Source organism: Pseudophryne corroboree, chromosome 11 (assembly GCF_028390025.1).
Source record: "Pseudophryne corroboree isolate aPseCor3 chromosome 11, aPseCor3.hap2, whole genome shotgun sequence".
NCBI lineage: Eukaryota > Metazoa > Chordata > Amphibia > Anura > Myobatrachidae > Pseudophryne > Pseudophryne corroboree.
Window position 1 is genome coordinate 72,316,090 of NC_086454.1, and position 19,321 is coordinate 72,335,410.

The following is a 19,321-nucleotide window of genomic DNA, read 5'->3' on the forward strand; positions in this document are numbered from 1 at the left end:
AAATGTTCTGGCATGGAACCTCCCATATTGGATCGCCTCGTATGAGGCAACCATCTTCCCCAACAATCTTATGCAAAGATGGATACTCGAGCAGGTCGGAGCACCATGCGGACCATCTCCTGAAGTGTTCTCACCTTGCCCTCCGGGAGGAACACCTTCTGGGCCACAGTATCCAATAATATCCCCAGGAACAGGAGCCGAAGGGTAGTGCCTGGAACTGGTAGTGATCGTCCAGTAGGGCAAACCTCAGATTATCCTGATGAGGTAACCAAATTGGAATATGAAGGTAGGCGTCCTTGATATCCAGGGAAACCATGAATTCCTGTTCTTCCAGGCCCGCAATCACTGCTCTTTAAGGATTCCATCTCCAACTTGAAAACCCTGAGATAAGGGTTCAAGGACTTTAGATTCAAAATGGGCCTTACCGAACCATCCGGCTTCGGACCCACAAACAGGCTGGAGCAATAACCCTTTCCTCGTTGTTGTATTGGTACTGGAACAACTTTTGGATGGCCTGTTGCAACGTAACTTGCGTATCCTCCAAAGCTGGTAAGCTTGATTTGAAAAATCATTGGGGAGGAGCACCATTGAACTCCAGCTTGTAGCCCTGAGAAATGAGGTCCCTTACCCAGGTATCCTGGCAGGAGCTTTCCCAGATGTGGCTGAAGTTACATATTTGAGCTCCCACCTCGAGATCCCCTCGGGGTGGGTGGGCACCATCATGCTGAGGACTTAGGGGAAGCAGAACTGGTGCTCTGTTCCTGAGAACCGATGTTCGCAGGGCTTCTTGTCTTACCTCTGGTGCCTCTAGCCGCATAGGAGGAACCTCTGGCCCTAGATTGAAATCTGTTAGACCAAAAGAACTGAACAGACGGGCCCAGAGTAGGAACGCCTAGCCGACTGGGTCCCAAAGGGGAGAAACGTGGATTTCCCCCCAGTAACTTTAGAAATCCACGTATCCAACTCAAAACCAAAGAGTCATTCCCCAGAAGAGGGGAGAGATTCCACACTGCGCTTGGACTCTGCGTCAGCTATCCACTGACGCAACCACAAGGCCCTGGGCGCAGACACTGCCAAGGCAGAGGTCCTAGCATTAATATTGCCCATCTCCTTGAGCGAGTCACACAGGACACGTGCAGTGTCCTGAATGTGCTTCAGGAGAGTCACCGTAGTGACCAGTGGCATATCCTCGGAGAGTACCTCCTGAATTTGAGAAGCCCACGTGTGAATGGCATGGGTCATCCAGCAACCCGCTATGACCGGCCTTTGCGATACACCTGCTGCTGTGTAGATAGATTTTAGTGTAGTCCCTATTTTTCTGTCCCCAGGGTCCTTTATGGTAAAGGAGCCCGGGGCAGGCAGCACCGAGGGTCCTTTATAGTAAAGGAGCCCGGGGCAGGCAGCACCGCCTTTTTTGACAGTCGAGAGACTGATACGTCAATCCATGGGGGTTCTTCCCAGAATTTCCTACCTTCAGGAGCAAATGGGAAAGTGTGCAAAAATCTTTTAAACAGTTCATATAACTCTGCAGAATCAGGGAAAGATACATTAGGCTTGTTCTGTGTAAAGAAAAACTACTGCTGTGATGCAGCCTCCTCTAGGGGGAGTTTTAACACGTGCTGTATACCCAGAATGAGGGGTTCAAAACCCTGAGCAGAAGTGAAATCCCCACTAACGGGATCCAAGTCCTCCCCATCCTCCTGTACATCTTCATCTGAATCAGAGAAAAGAGCAGGTAAACCACGCTTTTGTGGTCCTGAGTGAGAGAGGGGGGGGGGCTGTGTAACACCTGCCCTGGCAGCTAATTCTGCAACAACCTGTTGTAGTAGCTGAGTTTTTTGAAAATCAGCAGTGAGTATTTTTAAGGGCCACTAGCCAGGAAGGCTCTTGACCCTCTCCCCCAGCCTCCTCACTGAGTTGTGAAGATTGGCTGCATTGTTCACATGAAACAGAATCAGATGATAAGGGAGAGAATCTAGTGTGGCATACACTGCATATTTTGTGTTTACCCATGTTCACAATAAAGCACAATCACATACACAGACAAGTGATGACTAGCAAGCCTGAATCTTACTGTATGTGAGATGGAGACAGTGAGAGGGGACCCGCAAACCCCAGCTACACAGCACCAGTGAGTCTGTAAGCTGTTATATCACAGTGAAACAACTATGATTACTGTCCTTCACAGGACACAGATTGTGTACAATAGCGGCTCTCCCCCTTTGCTACACCCTGTACCAGTTTTCTAGCGTTTTCTGAGTGTCAGGAGGAGCTGTGTGTGCCTGCTGCTGCAAGCATAGGAAGGCGCCAAAATACCGCTGGTCCCGCTCTGAGGTAGCTCTGCCCCCACCCAATGGCGTCGAAGCTACAGTGGTCGTTATACTGGCAAAAACTCCCAATTAGCTTAAAAACATCACACAGGTGCTAGTTTAAGCCACTGCTAGCCAGTGTACACAGGGGACTATAGCGGGTCACCCCCAGGAGGGTCCCATATGCCTCCCCTGCGTGTCAGCTGCTCTTTGAACAGGGGCCCCCGGTTTGTACTCACCACTGTCGTCACCTTCAGGCTTTTGTTAGGGGTGTGCAGCGTGCTGCGATTGCGACAGCTAAGGCACAGTGCCCCGCTGTACAAACAACCTCTCAGGACCGTGGTCCTGCAGCGGGGAAGCGGCTGACACCTCGCAAGGCCGGTGACCATTCCCCCCCCAATCCCCTCCCTAACTCCCACAGTACAGGTATGCTGTTGCCCATACAGCATACCGAAAGTTTTAAAAAAAATTGAAGAAAACTCTCTGGAGCTGCAGAGATGTGCATCCTCTCCTGAGGGCACTTTTTTTATAAACTGCCTGTGGGAAGGGGCATAGAGGGGAGGAGCCAGCACACCCAGTTGAAGAAATTTAAAGTGCACCTGCTCCTTTGGACCCCGTCTATACCCCATCGTACTAAGTCCCCTCAAATATCCCTTATGGATGCTAGAGAAATAACTGATTACTAGTAGACTCCGCACCTCAATCTGGGGCAGATTTATTAAGCTTGGTGAAGTGATAAAGTGGAAGGTGATAACGCTCCAGCCAATCAGCTCCTAACTTCAATGTTACAGGCTGAGTTTGAAAAATGACAGTTAGGAGCTGACTGGCTGGAGCATTATCACCTTCCACTTTATCACTTCACCAAGCTTAATAAATCTGCCCCTCACTATTCCAGAGTACAGAAATAGCTTTGGCCTACAGTGCTACTTTCTAAATGATATTTAGCACAAACATTAGTTATTTCAGGTACATCTAGTCCAATGATAAACATTTATATTTCATGCATTTAAAATAAGAATTTACTTACCGATAATTCTATTTCTCGTAGTCCGTAGTGGATGCTGGGGACTCCGTCAGGACCATGGGGATTAGCGGCTCCGCAGGAGACAGGGCACAAAAGTAAAAGCTTTAGGATCAGGTGGTGTGCACTGGCTCCTCCCCCTATGACCCTCCTCCAAGCCTCAGTTAGGATACTGTGCCCGGACGAGCGTACACAATAAGGAAGGATTTTGAATCCCGGGTAAGACTCATACCAGCCACACCAATCACACTGTACAACCTGTGATCTGAACCCAGTTAACAGCATGATAACAGCGGAGCATCTGAAAAGATGGCTCACAACAATAATAACCCGATTTTTGTAACAATAACTATGTACAAGTATTGCAGACAATCCGCACTTGGGATGGGCGCCCAGCATCCACTACGGACTACGAGAAATAGAATTATCGGTAAGTAAATTCTTATTTTCTCTGACGTCCTAAGTGGATGCTGGGGACTCCGTCAGGACCATGGGGATTATACCAAAGCTCCCAAACGGGTGGGAGAGTGCGGATGACTCTGCAGCACCGAATGAGAGAACTCCAGGTCCTCCTCAGTCAGGGTGTGCCCCTGACCAAGTATCAGCTCGGCAAAGTTGTAAAGCCGAGACCCCTCGGGCAGCCGCCCAAGATGAGCCCACCTTCCTTGTGGAATGGGCATTTACATATTTTGGCTGTGGCAGGCCTGCCACAGAATGTGCAAGCTGAATTGTACTACACATCCAACTAGCAATCGTCTGCTTAGAAGCAAGAGCACCCAGTTTGTTGGGTGCATACAGGATAACAGCAAGTCAGTTTTCCTGACTCCAGCCGTCCTGGAAATTATATTTTCAGGGCCCTGACAACATCTAGCAACTTGGAGTCCTCCAAGTCCCTAGTAGCCGCAGGTACCACAATAAGCTCGTTCGGGTGAAACACTGACACCACCTTAGGGAGAAACTGGGGATGAGTCCGCAGCTCTGCCCTGTCCGAATGGACAATCAGATATGGGCTTTTTTGAGACAAACGCCGCCAATTCTGACACTCGCCTGGCCGATGCCAGGGCCAACAGCATGGTCACTTTCCCTGTGAGAAATTTCAAATCCACAGATTTGTTTAAACCAATGTGATTTTAGGAATCCCAGAACTACGTTGAGATCCCACAGTGCCACTGGAGGCACAAAAGGCGGTTGTATATGCAGTACTCCCTTGACAAACTTCTGGACTTCAGGAACTGAAGCCAATTCTTTCTGGAAGAAAATCGACAGGGCCGAAATTTGAACCTTAATGGACCCCAATTTGAGGCCCATAGACACTCCTGTTTGCAGGAAATGCAGGAAACGACCGAGTTGAAATTTCTTCATGGGGCCTTCCTGGCCTCACACCACGCAACATATTTTCGCCACATGTGGTGATAATGTTGTGCGGTCACCTCCTTCCTGGCTTTGACCAGGGTAGGAATGACCTCTTCCGGAATGCCTTTTTCCCTTAGGATCCGGCGTTCAACCGCCATGCCGTCAAACGCAGCCGCGGTAAGTCTTGGAACAGACATGGTACTTGCTGAAGCAAGTCCCTTCTTAGCGGCAGAGGCCATGAGTCCTCTGTGAGCATCTCTTGAAGTTCCGGGTACCAAGTCCTTCTTGGCCAATCCGGAGCCACGAGTATAGTTCTTACTCCTCTACGTCTTATAATTCTCAATACCTTGGGTATGAGAAGCAGAGGAGGGAAGACATACACCGACTGGTACACCCACGGTGTTACCAGAAACGTCCACAGCTATTGCCTGAGGGTCTTTTGACCTGGCGCAATACTTGTCCAGTTTTTTGTTCAGGCGGGACGCCATCATGTCCACCTTTGGTCTTTTCCAACGGTTCACAATCATGTGGAAGACTTCCCGATGAAGTCCCCACTCTCCCGGGTGGAGGTTGTGCCTGCTGAGGAAGTCTGCTTCCCAGTTGTCCACTCCCGGAATGAACACTGCTGACAGTGCTATCACATGATTTTCCGCCCAGCGAAAAATCCTTGCAGTTTCTGCCATTGCCCTCCTGCTTCTTGTGCCGCCCTGTCTGTTTACATGGGCGACTGCCGTGATGTTGTCCCACTGGATCAATACCGGCTGACCTTGAAGCAGAGGTCTTGCTAAGCTTAGAGCATTGTAAATTGCCCTTAGCTCCAGTATATTTATGTGGAGAAAAATCTCCAGACTTGATCACACTCCCTGGAAATTTTTTCCCTGTGTGACTGCTCCCCAGCCTCTCAGGCTGGCTTCCGTGGTCACCAGCATCCAATCCTGAATGCCGAATCTGCGGCCCTCTAGAAGATGAGCACTCTGTAACCACCACAGGAGAGACACCCTTGTCCTTGGAGATAGGGTTATCCGCTGATGCATCTGAAAATGCGATCCGGACCATTTGTCCAGCAGATCCCACTGAAAAGTTCTTGCGTGGAATCTGCCGAATGGAATCGCTTCGTAATAAGCCACCATTTTTCCCAGGACTCTTGTGCAATGATGCACTGACACTTTTCCTGGTTTTAGGAGGTTCCTGACTAGCTCGGATAACTCCCTGGCTTTCTCCTCCGGGAGAAACACCTTTTTCTGGACTGTGTCCAGAACCATCCCTAGGAACAGCAGACGTGTCGTCGGAAACGGCTGCGATTTTGGATATTTAGAATCCACCCGTGCTGTCGTAGAACTACTTGAGATAGTGCTACTCCGACTTCCAACTGTTCTCTGGACCTTGCCCTTATCAGGAGATCGTCCAAGTAAGGGATAATTAAGACGCCTTTTCTTTGAAGAAGAATCATCATTTCGGCCATTACTTTGGTAAAGACCCGGGGTGCCGTGGACAATCCAAACGGCAGCGTCTGAAACTGATAGTGACAGTTCCGTACCACGAACCTGAGGTACCTTTGGTGAGAAGGGCAATTTGGGACATGGAGGTAAGCATCCTTGATGTCCAGGGACACCATACAGTCCCCTTCTTCCTGGTTCGCTATCACTGCTCTGAGTGACTCCATCTTGATTTGAACCTTTGTATGTAAGTGTTCAAAGATTTCCCATTTAGAATAGGTCTCACCGAGCCGTCTGGCTTCAGTACCACAATATAGTGTGGAATAATACCCCTTTCCTTGTTGTAGGAGGGGTACTTTGATTATCACCTGCTGGGAATACAGCTTGTGAATTGTTTCCAATACTGCCTCCCTGTCGGAGGAAGACGTTGGTAAAGCAGACATCAGGAGCCTGCGAGGGGGAGACGTCTCGAATCTCCAGTCTGTACCCCTGGGATACTACTTGTAGGATCCAGGGGTCCACTTGCGAGTGAGCCCACTACGCGCTGAAACTCTTGAGACGACCCCCCACCGCACTTGAGTCCGCTTGTACGGCCCCAGCGTCATGCTGAGGACTTGGCAGAAGCTGTGGAGGGCTTCTGTTCCTGGGAATGGGCTGCCTGCTGCAGTCTTCTTCCCTTTCCTCTATCCCTGGGCAGATATGACTGGCCTTTTGCCCGCTTGCCCTTATGGGGACGAAAGGACTGAGGCTGAAAAGACGGTGTCTTTTTCTGCTGAGATGTGATTTGGGGTAAAAAAGGTGGATTTTCCAGCTGTTGCCGAGGCCACCAGGTCCGATGGACCGACCCCAAATAACTCCTCCCCTTTATACGGCAATACTTCCATGTGCCGTTTGGAATCTGCATCACCTGACCACTGTCGTGTCCATAAACATCTTCTGGCAGATATGGACATCGCACTTACTCTTGATGCCAGAGTGCAAATATCCCTCTGTGCATCTCGCATATACAGAAATGCATCCTTTAAATGCTCTATAGTCAATAAAATACTGTCCCTGTCAAGGGTATCAATATTTTCAGTCAGGGAATCCGACCAAGCCACCCCAGCGCTGCACATCCAGGCTGAGGCGATCGCTGGTCGCAGTATAACACCAGTATGTGTGTATATACCTTTTTAGGATATTTTCCAGCCTCTCAGCTGGCTCCTTGAGGGCGGCCCTATCTGGAGACGGTACCGCCACTTGTTTTGATAAGCGTGCGAGCGCCTTATCCACCCTAAAGGGTGTTTCCCAACGCGCCCTAACTTCTGGCGGGAAAGGGTATACTGCCAATAATTTTCTATCGGGGGAAACCCACGCATCATCACACACTTCATTTAATTTATCTGATTCAGGAAAAACTACAGGTAGTTTTTTCACACCCCACATAATACCCTTCTTGTGGTACTTGTAGTATCAGAAATATGTAACACCTCCTTCATTGCCCTTAACATGTAACGTGTGGCCCTAAAGGAAAATACGTTTGTTTCTTCACCGTCGACACTGGAGTCAGTGTCCGTGTCTGTGTCGACCGACTGAGGTAAATGAGCGTTTTACAGCCCCTGACGGTGTTTGAGACGCCTGGACAGGTACTAATTTGTTTGCCGGCCGTCTCATGTCGTCAACCGACCTTGCAGCGTGTTGACATTATCACGTAATTCCTTAAATAAGCCATCCATTCCGGTGTCGACTCCCTAGAGAGTGACATCACCATTTCAGGCAATTGCTCCGCCTCCTCACCAACATCGTCCTCATACATGTCGACACACACGTACCGACACACAGCACACACACAGGGAATGCTCTGATAGAGGACAGGACCCCACTAGCCCTTTGGGGAGACAGAGGGAGAGTTTGCCAGCACACACCAAAAACGCTATAATTATACAGGGACAACCTTTATATAAGTGTTTTTCCCTTATAGCATTTTAATATATATATACATATCGCCAAATAAGTGCCCCCCCTCTCTGTTTTAACCCTGTTTCTGTAGTGCAGTGCAGGGGAGAGCCTGGGAGCCTTCCCACCAGCATTTCTGTGAGGGAAAATGGCGCTGTGTGCCGAGGAGAATAGGCCCCGCCCCCTTTTCGGCGGGCTTCTTCTCCCGTTTTTCTGAGACCTGGCAGGGGTTAAATACATCCATATAGCCCCCAGGGGCTATATGTGATGTATTTTTAGCCAGAATAAGGTACTATCATTGCTGCCCAGGGCGCCCCCCCCCCCAGCGCCCTGCACCCTCAGTGACCGCTGCTATGAAGTGTGCTGACAACAATGGCGCACAGCTGCAGTGCTGTGCGCTACCTTATGAAGACTGAAGAGTCTTCTGCCGCCGTTTCTGGACCTTCACTTTTCGGCATCTGCAAGGGGGGTCGGCGGCGCGGCTCCGGGACGAACCCCAGGGTGAGACCTGTGTTCCGACTCCCTCTGGAGCTAATGGTGTCCAGTAGCCTAAGAAGCCAATCCATCCTGCACGCAGGTGAGTTCACTTCTCTCCCCTAAGTCCCTCGTAGCAGTGAGCCTGTTGCCAGCAGGACTCACTGAAAATAAAAAACCTAACAAACTTTTACTCTAAGCAGCTCTTTAGGAGAGCCACCTAGATTGCACCCTTCTCGGCCGGGCACAAAAATCTAACTGAGGCTTGGAGGAGGGTCATAGGGGGAGGAGCCAGTGTACACCACCTGATCCTAAAGCTTTTACTTTTGTGCCCTGTCTCCTGCGGAGCCGCTAATCCCCATGGTCCTGACGGAGTCCCCAGCATCCACTTAGGACGTCAGAGAAATGTATAAAATTTTGATGCACTCAAACCAAACAAAATGTAATAGTTTATTTTACTGACTAAGAACATAAAATTGCATGAAACAACACACACAAAAGGGGGAGATTCAATTGAGTGCAGGCTCCTGTAATAGCGACATGCAATGAGTATTATTACTAGTATTATGATATTACCTGGAGTAAATGCTGCTTACTTTTTGCTTTCACTCAAACATGGCTATTCAAATGTTGCCCCCTATTAGTACTGGGCTTAGCTGAGCAAAGCTGCTAAACCAGTCTAAAGTACAGGTTAGGGCTCCCAAACTACAGCACTTGCGCACATTTCAGTTCGCACCTCAGGAGGCTACGAGCTGAAATGCGTCTCCCCGGCTGCATGTGCGCCTGTATGAAGCAACAATTGAATTGCCCCATTGGGCGCCATCTAGAACTGAGCGCAGCAGCACATTGTTTGAGGCTCCTAGTGGGCCTTGTGCTGTGTTGAACCCAAAATGTATGAACCCACTTTTCACTGTGTCTATATTCTCGTTCTTGAAGGGATACAAGTCGATTCATGTGTTCAATTTGAGCTTTTAAATCTTTCACCTCCAGCTTTAAGTGGCAGCACTGTAAATCCTGGGAAAGCTCCTGGAAGTAGAGAAGAAGAAAAAAAAAAGTTCTCATATAGAGTGACGCTACGGATTCATCATCGTCCACAGACACTGATCAGGGAGATTATGAAATGCCCAACTATGTCTAGGCCTTTACAATTAACTACTGGTAGGGATAAATTATGAATGAAAATGTCACAGGAGCTATTTATAGAAAAGGATCATGGCTACTTTGCAAGAGTAGCTTATGAAATATTAACAAGTGAAATCTGTGAAGAATCAAGACCCATTGGAAATTAACTAGAATTGTAGATTGCATATGTATTATAATGTATATAATATAATAAACAAAGCATTTAGTACAAAATATATACAGCATAAGACAAACCACACAGAAGAATAAGAGAAGAAAACCTAGGGATTATAGCAAGCATACTGTAGGGATGGTGCAGACAGATTGGGTGATAACTTCTATGGGTTATATATTCCACCCAAGAAAGGTACCAGGTGAGTCAGCTGTGTTGGGCGCACTATATAGGATTACTCAGAGTGGTATAGGGTTACCCCCAAAAGAGATGACACATAGTGGGAGGTTGCAGCGTCCTCACACTAGGAGTAGGGTCCCAATAGTCCGTTCTTTGTATTTATCATCCAATCCACATGCGCACTAAGGGCGGTATTCAATTAAGTGCAGTTTTTACGACTGGACAAAACAACAGCACTAATTCAACACAGGGTATTCAATTGCGGGCATTTCTGACCGTTTTTTAATCCATTTTCACCCATGTGAAAATGGATTAAATGCAAATTCGACCTAAAAACAGACGCAAAGTCCTGTTTATTCAAATGGTCGAAAAAGATGGCACTAAATGAATACCCCCCTAAGTGAGGCAGCATGTTGGGCGCACCAGAAAGGTTATACTGAGGGGTGGAGGGGGGAGGAAATCAACCATCAAACAAAACAGACCCATAACTTCAGACAGGGCAAATCCCAAGATGGCATATGAGAACAGCTGCTGTTTCAAGGAGGGATTTTTGGCATAACCAATGATGAGACTGCCGGGGTGGGGGGGTAGCACAAGTCATACAGGGACCCTAGGCATAGATGGGAAAGCTGGAACGAGTGTAGTAGTCGTAGTATATACCATGTATGGATAGATACACGTGAAATACACGCTGCCCATAGAGGTACCGTCCAATGCAGCCACCTGGGGCGTACGGCATAGGTTGTGGTGTGCAAACAGGGAAGGTACAGCATATAGGTATAGCATACAGAGTGTGTGCGTGTGTTGGGGGGAGGCGTGTGGCCTAACTGGCGCAAAGCCACTCCCCATTTTTGCACATGCGCCTTTGGTATGACGTTTGAAGGAGCATGACCATGTGTCACATCCCTATTTTCAGTCACACTGGGGGCAAGAAACACTGAAATGATCCAGATCCACATGAAATACACTGAAACAAGCCAGTCTGCCCCCCTTCATTCTGTGCCTCTCAGCCTCCCCTCCTTCACTCTGCGCCTCTCAGCCTCCCCTCCTTCACTCTGCGCCTCTCAGCTTCCCATCCTTCACTCTGCGCCTCTCAGCTTCCCATCCTACACTCTGCGCCTCACAGCCTCCCATCCTTCACTCTGCGCCTCTCCGTTTCCCATCCTTCACTCTGCGCCTCTCAGCTTCCCATCCTTCACTCTGCGCCTCACAGCCTCCCATCCTACACTCTGCGCCTCACAGCCTCCCATCCTTCACTCTGCGCCTCACAGCCTCCCATCCTTCACTCTGCGCCTCACAGCCTCCCATCCTTCACTCTGCGCCTCACAGCCTCCCATCCTTCACTCTGTGCCTCTCAGCCTCCCATCCTTCAGTCTGTGCCTCTCAGCCTCCCATCCTTCAGTCTGTGCCTCTCAGCCTTCCATCCTTCAGTCTGTGCCTCTCAGCCTCCCATCCTTCAGTCTGTGCCTCTCAGCCTTCCATCCTTCAGTCTGTGCCTCTCAGCCTGCCCCCCTTCAGTCTGTGCCTCTCAGAAAACAAAAGCTCTTCTCCCCCCTCCATCTCACAATGGATAAGCGACAGTTTACTTTATATTACCCAATGCTTAAGCTACACGGATACCCAGTTTAAAATAAACATTTGGGCTGAACTTGAGGTACATGCCTAGCACACACCCTGGCAAAAATAATAGTACACAAGGCTGAGGAGAGAGAATATGACGGATATATTAGTGTTTGCTGTCCTGGGGAGGGGGGGTTGTGAAAGTTTTTCCGGACCCATGTGTTGTCGCACATAAGTGCTGGCATCGCGCCAGTATCAGAGATAATAGGGTAACCCCAGGGGAGTACATTAGCAGCTGTAACTTACTGCTAATAGGATAACCTCCATAATGTTTATTACAGAACCAAATGAAAGTAATTTGATGTTAAAAAAATGCAGCAAAATAGCTTATTCGTGCACTTTAAAAAAAATAAATAAAAAAATAAAAATATTAAAATAAATTGTTACAATAAACACTAAACTTAAATTCGGGGCACACAAATTTATGAAAAAGTTATTTGGGGAAAATTTGAGGCATATATATATATATATATATATATATATATATATATATATTTATTTATTTATTTTTTCCCCAACAAGCAATAGTGTTAGAATGTTATTAATGGACTAATTAAGCAATTTCAGAAAATTCTACTTGCCTAATCAGTCATTGGGGGAAGGGCAGGGGGTATACAGTGGGTTCTGAAGGGGCCCCCTACATTTTCAGATTAAATTAGGGATTTTTTATTTTTCTTAGCCTTGCTCTGGGGCTGCGAGAAAATAGCTGCGTAAATGCCTATAGAAATGACAGCGTCTGATTTTCTGCCCGACAATTGAATAGGGGACAAAAATAAGAATTTACTCACCGGTAATTCTATTTCTCGTAGTCCGTAGTGGATGCTGGGAACTCCGTAAGGACCATGGGGAATAGACGGGCTCCGCAGGAGACTGGGCACTCTAAAAGAAAGATTAGGTACTATCTGGTGTGCACTGGCTCCTCCCTCTATGCCCCTCCTCCAGACCTCAGTTAAGGAAACTGTGCCCGGAAGAGCTGACACAACAAGGAAAGGATTTGGAATCCAGGGTAAGACTCATACCAGCCACACCAATCACACTGTGCAACTTGTGATAACCATACCCAGTTAACAGTATGAACAACAACTGAGCCTTATTAACAGATGGCTCATAACAATAACCCTTTAGTTAAGCAATAACTATATACATGTATTGCAGGGAGTCCGCACTTGGGACGGGCGCCCAGCATCCACTACGGACTACGAGAAATAGAATTACCGGTGAGTAAATTCTTATTTTCTCTGACGTCCTAGTGGATGCTGGGAACTCCGTAAGGACCATGGGGATTATACCAAAGCTCCCAAACGGGCGGGAGAGTGCGGATGACTCTGAAGCACCGAATGAGCAAAGGCAAGGTCCTCCTCAGCCAGGGTATCAAACTTGTAGAACTAAGCAAATGTGTTTGAACCCGACCAAGTAGCAGCTCGGCAAAGCTGTAAAGCCGAGACCCCTCGGGCAGCCGCCCAAGAAGAGCCCACCTTCCTTGTGGAATGGGCTTTCACTGATTTAGGATGCGGCAATCCTGCCGCAGAATGAGCTTGCTGAATCGTGTTACAGATCCAGCGCGCAATAGTTTGCTTTGAAGCAGGAGCACCCAGCTTGTTGGGTGCATGCAGGATAAACAGCGAGTCAGTTTTCCTGACTCCAGCCGTCCTGGCTACATAGATTTTCAAAGCCCTGACTACATCTAGTAACTTGGAGTCCTCCAAGTCCCGAGTAGCCGCAGGCACCACAATAGGTTGGTTCAAATGAAACGCTGATACCACCTTTGGGAGAAATTGGGGACGAGTCCTCAATTCTGCCCTGTCCATATGGAAGATCAGATAAGGGCTTTTACAAGACAAAGCCGCCAATTCTGACACACGCCTAGCCGAAGCTAAGGCCAATAGCATGACCACTTTCCACGTGAGATATTTTAGCTCCACGGTCTTAAGTGGCTCAAACCAGTGGGATTTCAGGAAACCCAACACAACGTTAAGATCCCAAGGTGCCACTGGAGGCACAAAAGGGGGCTGAATATGCAGCACTCCCTTAACAAACGTCTGAACTTCAGGCAGTGAAGCCAGTTCTTTTTGAAAGAAAATAGATAGGGCCGAAATCTGGACCTTTATGGATCCTAATTTTAGGCCCATAGTCACTCCTGACTGTAGGAAGTGCAGGAATCGACCCAGCTGGAATTCCTCTGTAGGGGCCTTCCTGGCCTCACACCAAGCAACATATTTTCGCCATATACGGTGATAATGTTGTGCCGTCACGTCTTTCCTAGCCTTTATCAGCGTAGGAATCACTTCATCTGGAATGCCCTTTTCCGTTAGGATGCGGCGTTCAACCGCCATGCCGTCAAACGCAGCCGCGGTAAGTCTTGGAACAGACAGGGCCCCTGCTGTAGCAGGTCCTGTCTGAGAGGCAGAGGCCATGGTTCCTCTGAGATAATTTCTTGTAGTTCTGGGTACCAAGTTCTTCTTGGCCAATCCGGAACGATGAGTATAGTTCTTACTCCTCTCTTTCTTACTATCCTCAGTACCTTGGGTATGAGAGGATAAGGCGGGAACAAATAAACCGACTGGTACACCCACGGTGTCACTAGTGCGTCCACAGCTATCACCAGAGGGTCCCTTGACATGGCGCAATATTTTTTTAGCTTTTTGTTGAGGCGGGACGCCATCATGTCCACCTGTGGCCGTTCCCAACAGTTTACAATCTGCGTGAAGACTTCTGGATGAAGTCCCCACTCTCCCGGGTGTAGGTCGTGCCTGCTGAGGAAGTCTGCTTCCCAGTTGTCCACTCCCGGAATGAACACTGCTGACAGTGCTAGCACGTGATTTTCCGCCCATCGGAGAATCCTTGTGGCTTCTGCCATTGCCATCCTGCTTCTTGTGCCGCCCTGTCGGTTTACATGGGCGACCGCCGTGATGTTGTCTGATTGAATCAGCACTGGTTGGTTCTGAAGCAGGGGCTCTGCTTGACTCAGGGCGTTGTAAATGGCCCTTAGTTCCAGTATATTTATGTGTAGTGAAGTCTCCTGACTTGACCACAGTCCCTGGAAGTTCCTTCCCTGAGTGACTGCCCCCCCATCCTCGGAGGCTTGCGTCCGTGGTCACCAGGACCCAGTCCTGTATGCCGAATCTGCGGCCCTCTAGAAGATGAGCACTCTGCAGCCACCACAGCAGAGACACCCTGGCCCCTGGGGACAGGGTGATCAACCGATGCATCTGAAGATGCGATCCGGACCATTTGTCTAACAGATCCCACTGAAAGATCCTTGCATGGAACCTGCCGAATGGAATTGCTTCGTAAGAAGCCACCATCTTTCCCAGGACTCGCGTTCAGTGATGCACCGACACCTGTTTTGGTTTCAGGAGGTCCCTGACCAGAGATGACAATTCCTGGGCCTTCTCCACCGGGAGAAACACCTTCTTCTGTTCTGTGTCCAGAATCATTCCCAGGAAAAGCAGACGCGTCGTAGGAATCAGCTGCGACTTTGGGATATTCAGAATCCAGCCGTGCTGTTGCAACACTTCCCGAGAAAGTGCTACGCTGACTATCAACTGCTCTCTGGACCTCGCCTTTATAAGGAGATCGTCCAAGTACGGGATATTTATAACTCCCTTCTTCCGAAGGAGTATCATCATTTCGGCCACTACCTTCGTAAATACTCTCGGTGCCGTGGACAGACCAAACGGCAACGTCTGGAATTGGTAATGACAATCCTGTACCACAAACCTGAGGTACTCCTGGTGAGGTGGGTAAACGGGGACATGCAAGTAAGCATCCTTGATGTCCAGCGACACCATAAAATCCCCATCTTCCAGGCTTGCAATAACCGCCCTGAGCGATTCCATTTTGAACTTGAACTTCCTTATATAAGTGTTTAAGGATTTTAAATTCAGAATGGGTCTCACCGAACCGTCTGGTTTCGGTACCACAAACATTGTGGAATAGTAACCTTGTCCCTGTTGAAGGAGGGGAACCTTGATTATTACCTGCTGGAGGTACAGCTTGTGAATTGCCGCCAGTACTACCTCCCTTTCCCTGGGAGCAGCTGGCAAGGCTGATTTGAGGTAACGGCGAGGGGGAGTCGCCTCGAACTCCAGCTTGTATCCCTGAGATACAATTTGTACAGCCCAGAGATCCACTTGTGAGCGAACCCACTGGTTGCTGAAGTTTCGGAGACGCACCCCAACCGCACCCGACTCCGCCTGTGGAGCCCCAGCGTCATGCGGTGGACTTAGAGGAAGCGAGGGAGGATTTTTGTTCCTGGGAACTGGCTGCCTGGTGCAGCTTCTTTCCTCTACCCCTGCCTCTGGGCAGAAAGGATGCGCCTCTGATCCGCTTGCCTTTCTGAGGCCGAAAGGACTGTACATGATAATACGGTGCTTTCTTAGGCTGTGAGGTAACCGGAGGTAAAAAAGTTGACTTCCCGGCTGTTGCCGTGGATACGAGGTCCGAGAGACCGTCCCCAAACAATTCCTCACCCTTATAAGGCAAAACCTCCATGAATCTTTTAGAATCAGCATCACCTGTCTACTGCCGAGTCCATAATACTCTCCTGGCAGAAATGGACATTGCATTAATTCTAGATGCCAGCAGGCAAATGTCCCTCTGTGCATCCCACATATATAAGACAACGTCTTTTATATGTTCTATGGCAGGCCTGGCCAACCTGTGGCTCTCCAGATGTTGTGAAACTACACATCCCAGCATGCCCTTCCACAGTTTTAGTATTCTCTAATAGCAAAACTGTTGCAAAGCATGATGGGACTTGTAGTTTTACAACAGCTGGAGAGCCACAGGTTGGCCAGGCCTGTTCTATGGTTAGCAAAATAGTATCCCTGTCGAGGGAATCAATGTTGTCTGACAGGGTATCAGACCATGCGGCTGCAGCACTACACATCCATGCTGAAGCAATAGCAGGTCTCAGTATAGTACCTGAGTGTGTATACATAGACTTCAGGATAGCTTCCTGCTTTCTATCCACAGGCTCCTTTAAGGCGGCCGTATCCGGAGACGGCAGTGCCACCTTTTTTGATAAGCGTGTGAGCGCCTTGTCCACCCTAGGGGATGTTTCCCAACGTAACCTATCCGTTGGCGGGAAAGGGTACGCCATCAGTAACCTCTTAGAAATCACTAGTTTCTTATCGGGGGAACTCCACGCTTCCTCACACAATTCATTAGATGGGGGAAAAGTCACTGGCTGCTTTTTCTCCCCAAACATAATACCCCTCTTGGTAGTAACCGGGTTAATATCAGAAATGTGCAATACATTTTTCATTGCAGTAATCATGCATCGGATGGCTTTAGTAGACTGTGCATTTGTCTCATCCTCATCTACACTGGAGTCAGACTCCGTGTCGACATCTGTGTCTACCATCTGAGCTAGCGGGCGTTTATGAGCCCCTGATGGCCTCTGAGACGCCTGGGAAGGCGCGGGTTGAGATCCCGGCTGTCCCAAGGCTGCTGCGTCATCGAACCTTTTATGTAAGGAGTTGACACTGTCTGTTAAGACCTTCCACATATCCATCCAATCCGGTGTCGGCCCCGTCGGGGGGCGACACCACACTTATCTGCCCTTGCTCCGCCTCCACGTAACCCTCCTCATCAAACATGTCGACACAGCCGTACCCACACCGCACACACAGGGAATGCTCTGACTGAGGACAGGACCCCACAAAGTCCTTTGGGGAGACAGAGTATGCCAGCACACACCACAGCGCTATATAACACAGGGATTTACACTATAATGAGTGATTTTTCCCAATAGCTGCTTAATATATATTATTTGCGCCTAAATTTATGTGCCCCCCCCCCTCTCTTTTTTACCCTTCTTGTATCAGGAATACTGCAGGTGAGAGCCCGGGGAGCTGCTTCCAGCGGAACTGTGAAGGAAAAATGGCGCTGGTGTGCTGAGGAAGAAGGCCCCGCCCCCACAGCGGCGGGCTTCTCCCTGCAGTTTCTGACTGAAAAATGGCGGGGGTTTTACACATATACACAGTCACAGACTGTATTATGTGTATTTTTATGCCAAAAGGTATTTTATTGCTGCCCAGGGCGCCCCCCCCAGCGCCCTGCACCCTACAGTGACCGGAGTGTGTGGTGTGCAGTGGGAGCAATGGCGCACAGCTGCAGTGCTGTGCGCTACCTTAATGAAGACCGGAGTCTTCTGCCGCCGATTTCATCTCCTTCTCTTCTGTCTTCTAGCTCTACAAGGGGGACGGCGGCGTGGCTCCGGGAACGGACGATCGAGGTCAGACCCTGTGTTCGAACCCTCTGGAGCTAATGGTGTCCAGTAGCCTAAGAAGCACAAGCTAGCTGCAAGCAGGTCGGTTTGTTCTCTCCCCTCAGTCCCTCGTAGCAGTGAGTCTGTCGCCAGCAGATCTCACTGAGAATAAAAAACCTAACAAATACTTTCTTTCTAGCAAGCTCAGGAGAGCCCACTAGGTGCATCCAGCTCTGGCCGGGCACAGATTCTAACTGAGGTCTGGAGGAGGGGCATAGAGGGAGGAGCCAGTGCACACCAGATAGTACCTAATCTTTCTTTTAGAGTGCCCAGTCTCCTGCGGAGCCCGTCTATTCCCCATGCTCCTTACGGAGTTCCCAGCATCCACTAGGACGTCAGAGAAATAGCAGCTGCGGGAAAACCCCACCGCCACTAGATTTTCCAAGACCAGGTGGGCAATTGAATATGCCCCACTGTGTATAAAAGTTTTGCTTTCTTTATTTGAAGGATAGTGTGAGGATTGTCTTGGCAAACATTACCCCACAGATAATCTAGGAGCGTGAGCTCGGGCAAAGGTGGGGCCCATACTGTAAATCCTTGGAGATTAATCCATCTGTGAACAAAACCCAAAGCAGTTCCATGGAGTCACAAGCTGTGGGTGCAGGATGTGCTCTGGAAACAGCAGCGGAAAATCTTGTACTCCGTTAAACGCCCAATGAAAGGGTGCAGGATCTCTTCACAATAATGTTCAGCATGTGACAAAGACAATGACAGCAGGAGTGGTGGTTGGGGGGTGCGGAGGATGTTGGTGCACAGCGACTTGTCTCACCCTGTACAAATAAAAATGTAGGCACCGAGCAGTGAAAACATTTTTTTTATCAAATATTACCTTTGGCATTTGTTTGTCTGGACCCAACAATTTCATTTCATTTTCCAGACGGTGAAGCCAATTTGTGTTCTCATCAAAACGTTTTTGCTCTTCTTCCTTTCTCCTGTGTAATAGGGACTGTTTCGCTTTCAGTGCCTCTAGCCTGTGATCCCTCTTAAAAGTGGCCTACAACGTACATAGCATTAGAATTATACACACGGCAAGTTAATTCACCCACACAACACATTCTGTTTTAGAACAGGCACTGCACAAAGGAAGGTATTTCATATAGGAGACGTACAATTTCCCTGATTAGCAGACAAGCATAAGATATCATTATAACTGAATTTAATCCTACATTTATTCAGCACTTAAGACCCAAGTTCAAAACCAAATTAACACATGCAGAATTGGCTGTTTGATATTGGTAATTTGATAGAGGCTATTATCTATGCATCGAAACATAGGATGGTGGTTTAGACATAATTCCTCACGACAAAGGATCTCTCCGCACCATCTAATATCCTCCGATGTCTTGGGAATTCCATTCAGCTTCTCACTCATTTCCCTTCCTGGTTTCTGTCACAAAGCTGCCGTCTCTATAGTTACTCTGACAT

At 48.6% G+C, this 19,321-nt stretch overlaps 1 protein-coding gene across 3 annotated transcripts in view; it reads right to left on the reverse strand.

Moving 5' to 3' along the window:
- The window catches only part of KIF18A (kinesin family member 18A), a 272,865-nt gene that overhangs the window by 101,173 nt on the left and 152,371 nt on the right, over positions 1-19,321 (reverse strand). For all 3 annotated transcript variants that reach the window (XM_063944417.1, XM_063944418.1, XM_063944419.1), the window contains exons 11-12: positions 18,726-18,890; positions 9,433-9,554 (exon numbers count right to left, since the gene is read on the reverse strand). In XM_063944417.1, the coding sequence (XP_063800487.1) occupies positions 9,433-9,554; positions 18,726-18,890 (287 nt within the window). The remainder of the gene's footprint in view (positions 1-9,432; positions 9,555-18,725; positions 18,891-19,321) is intronic.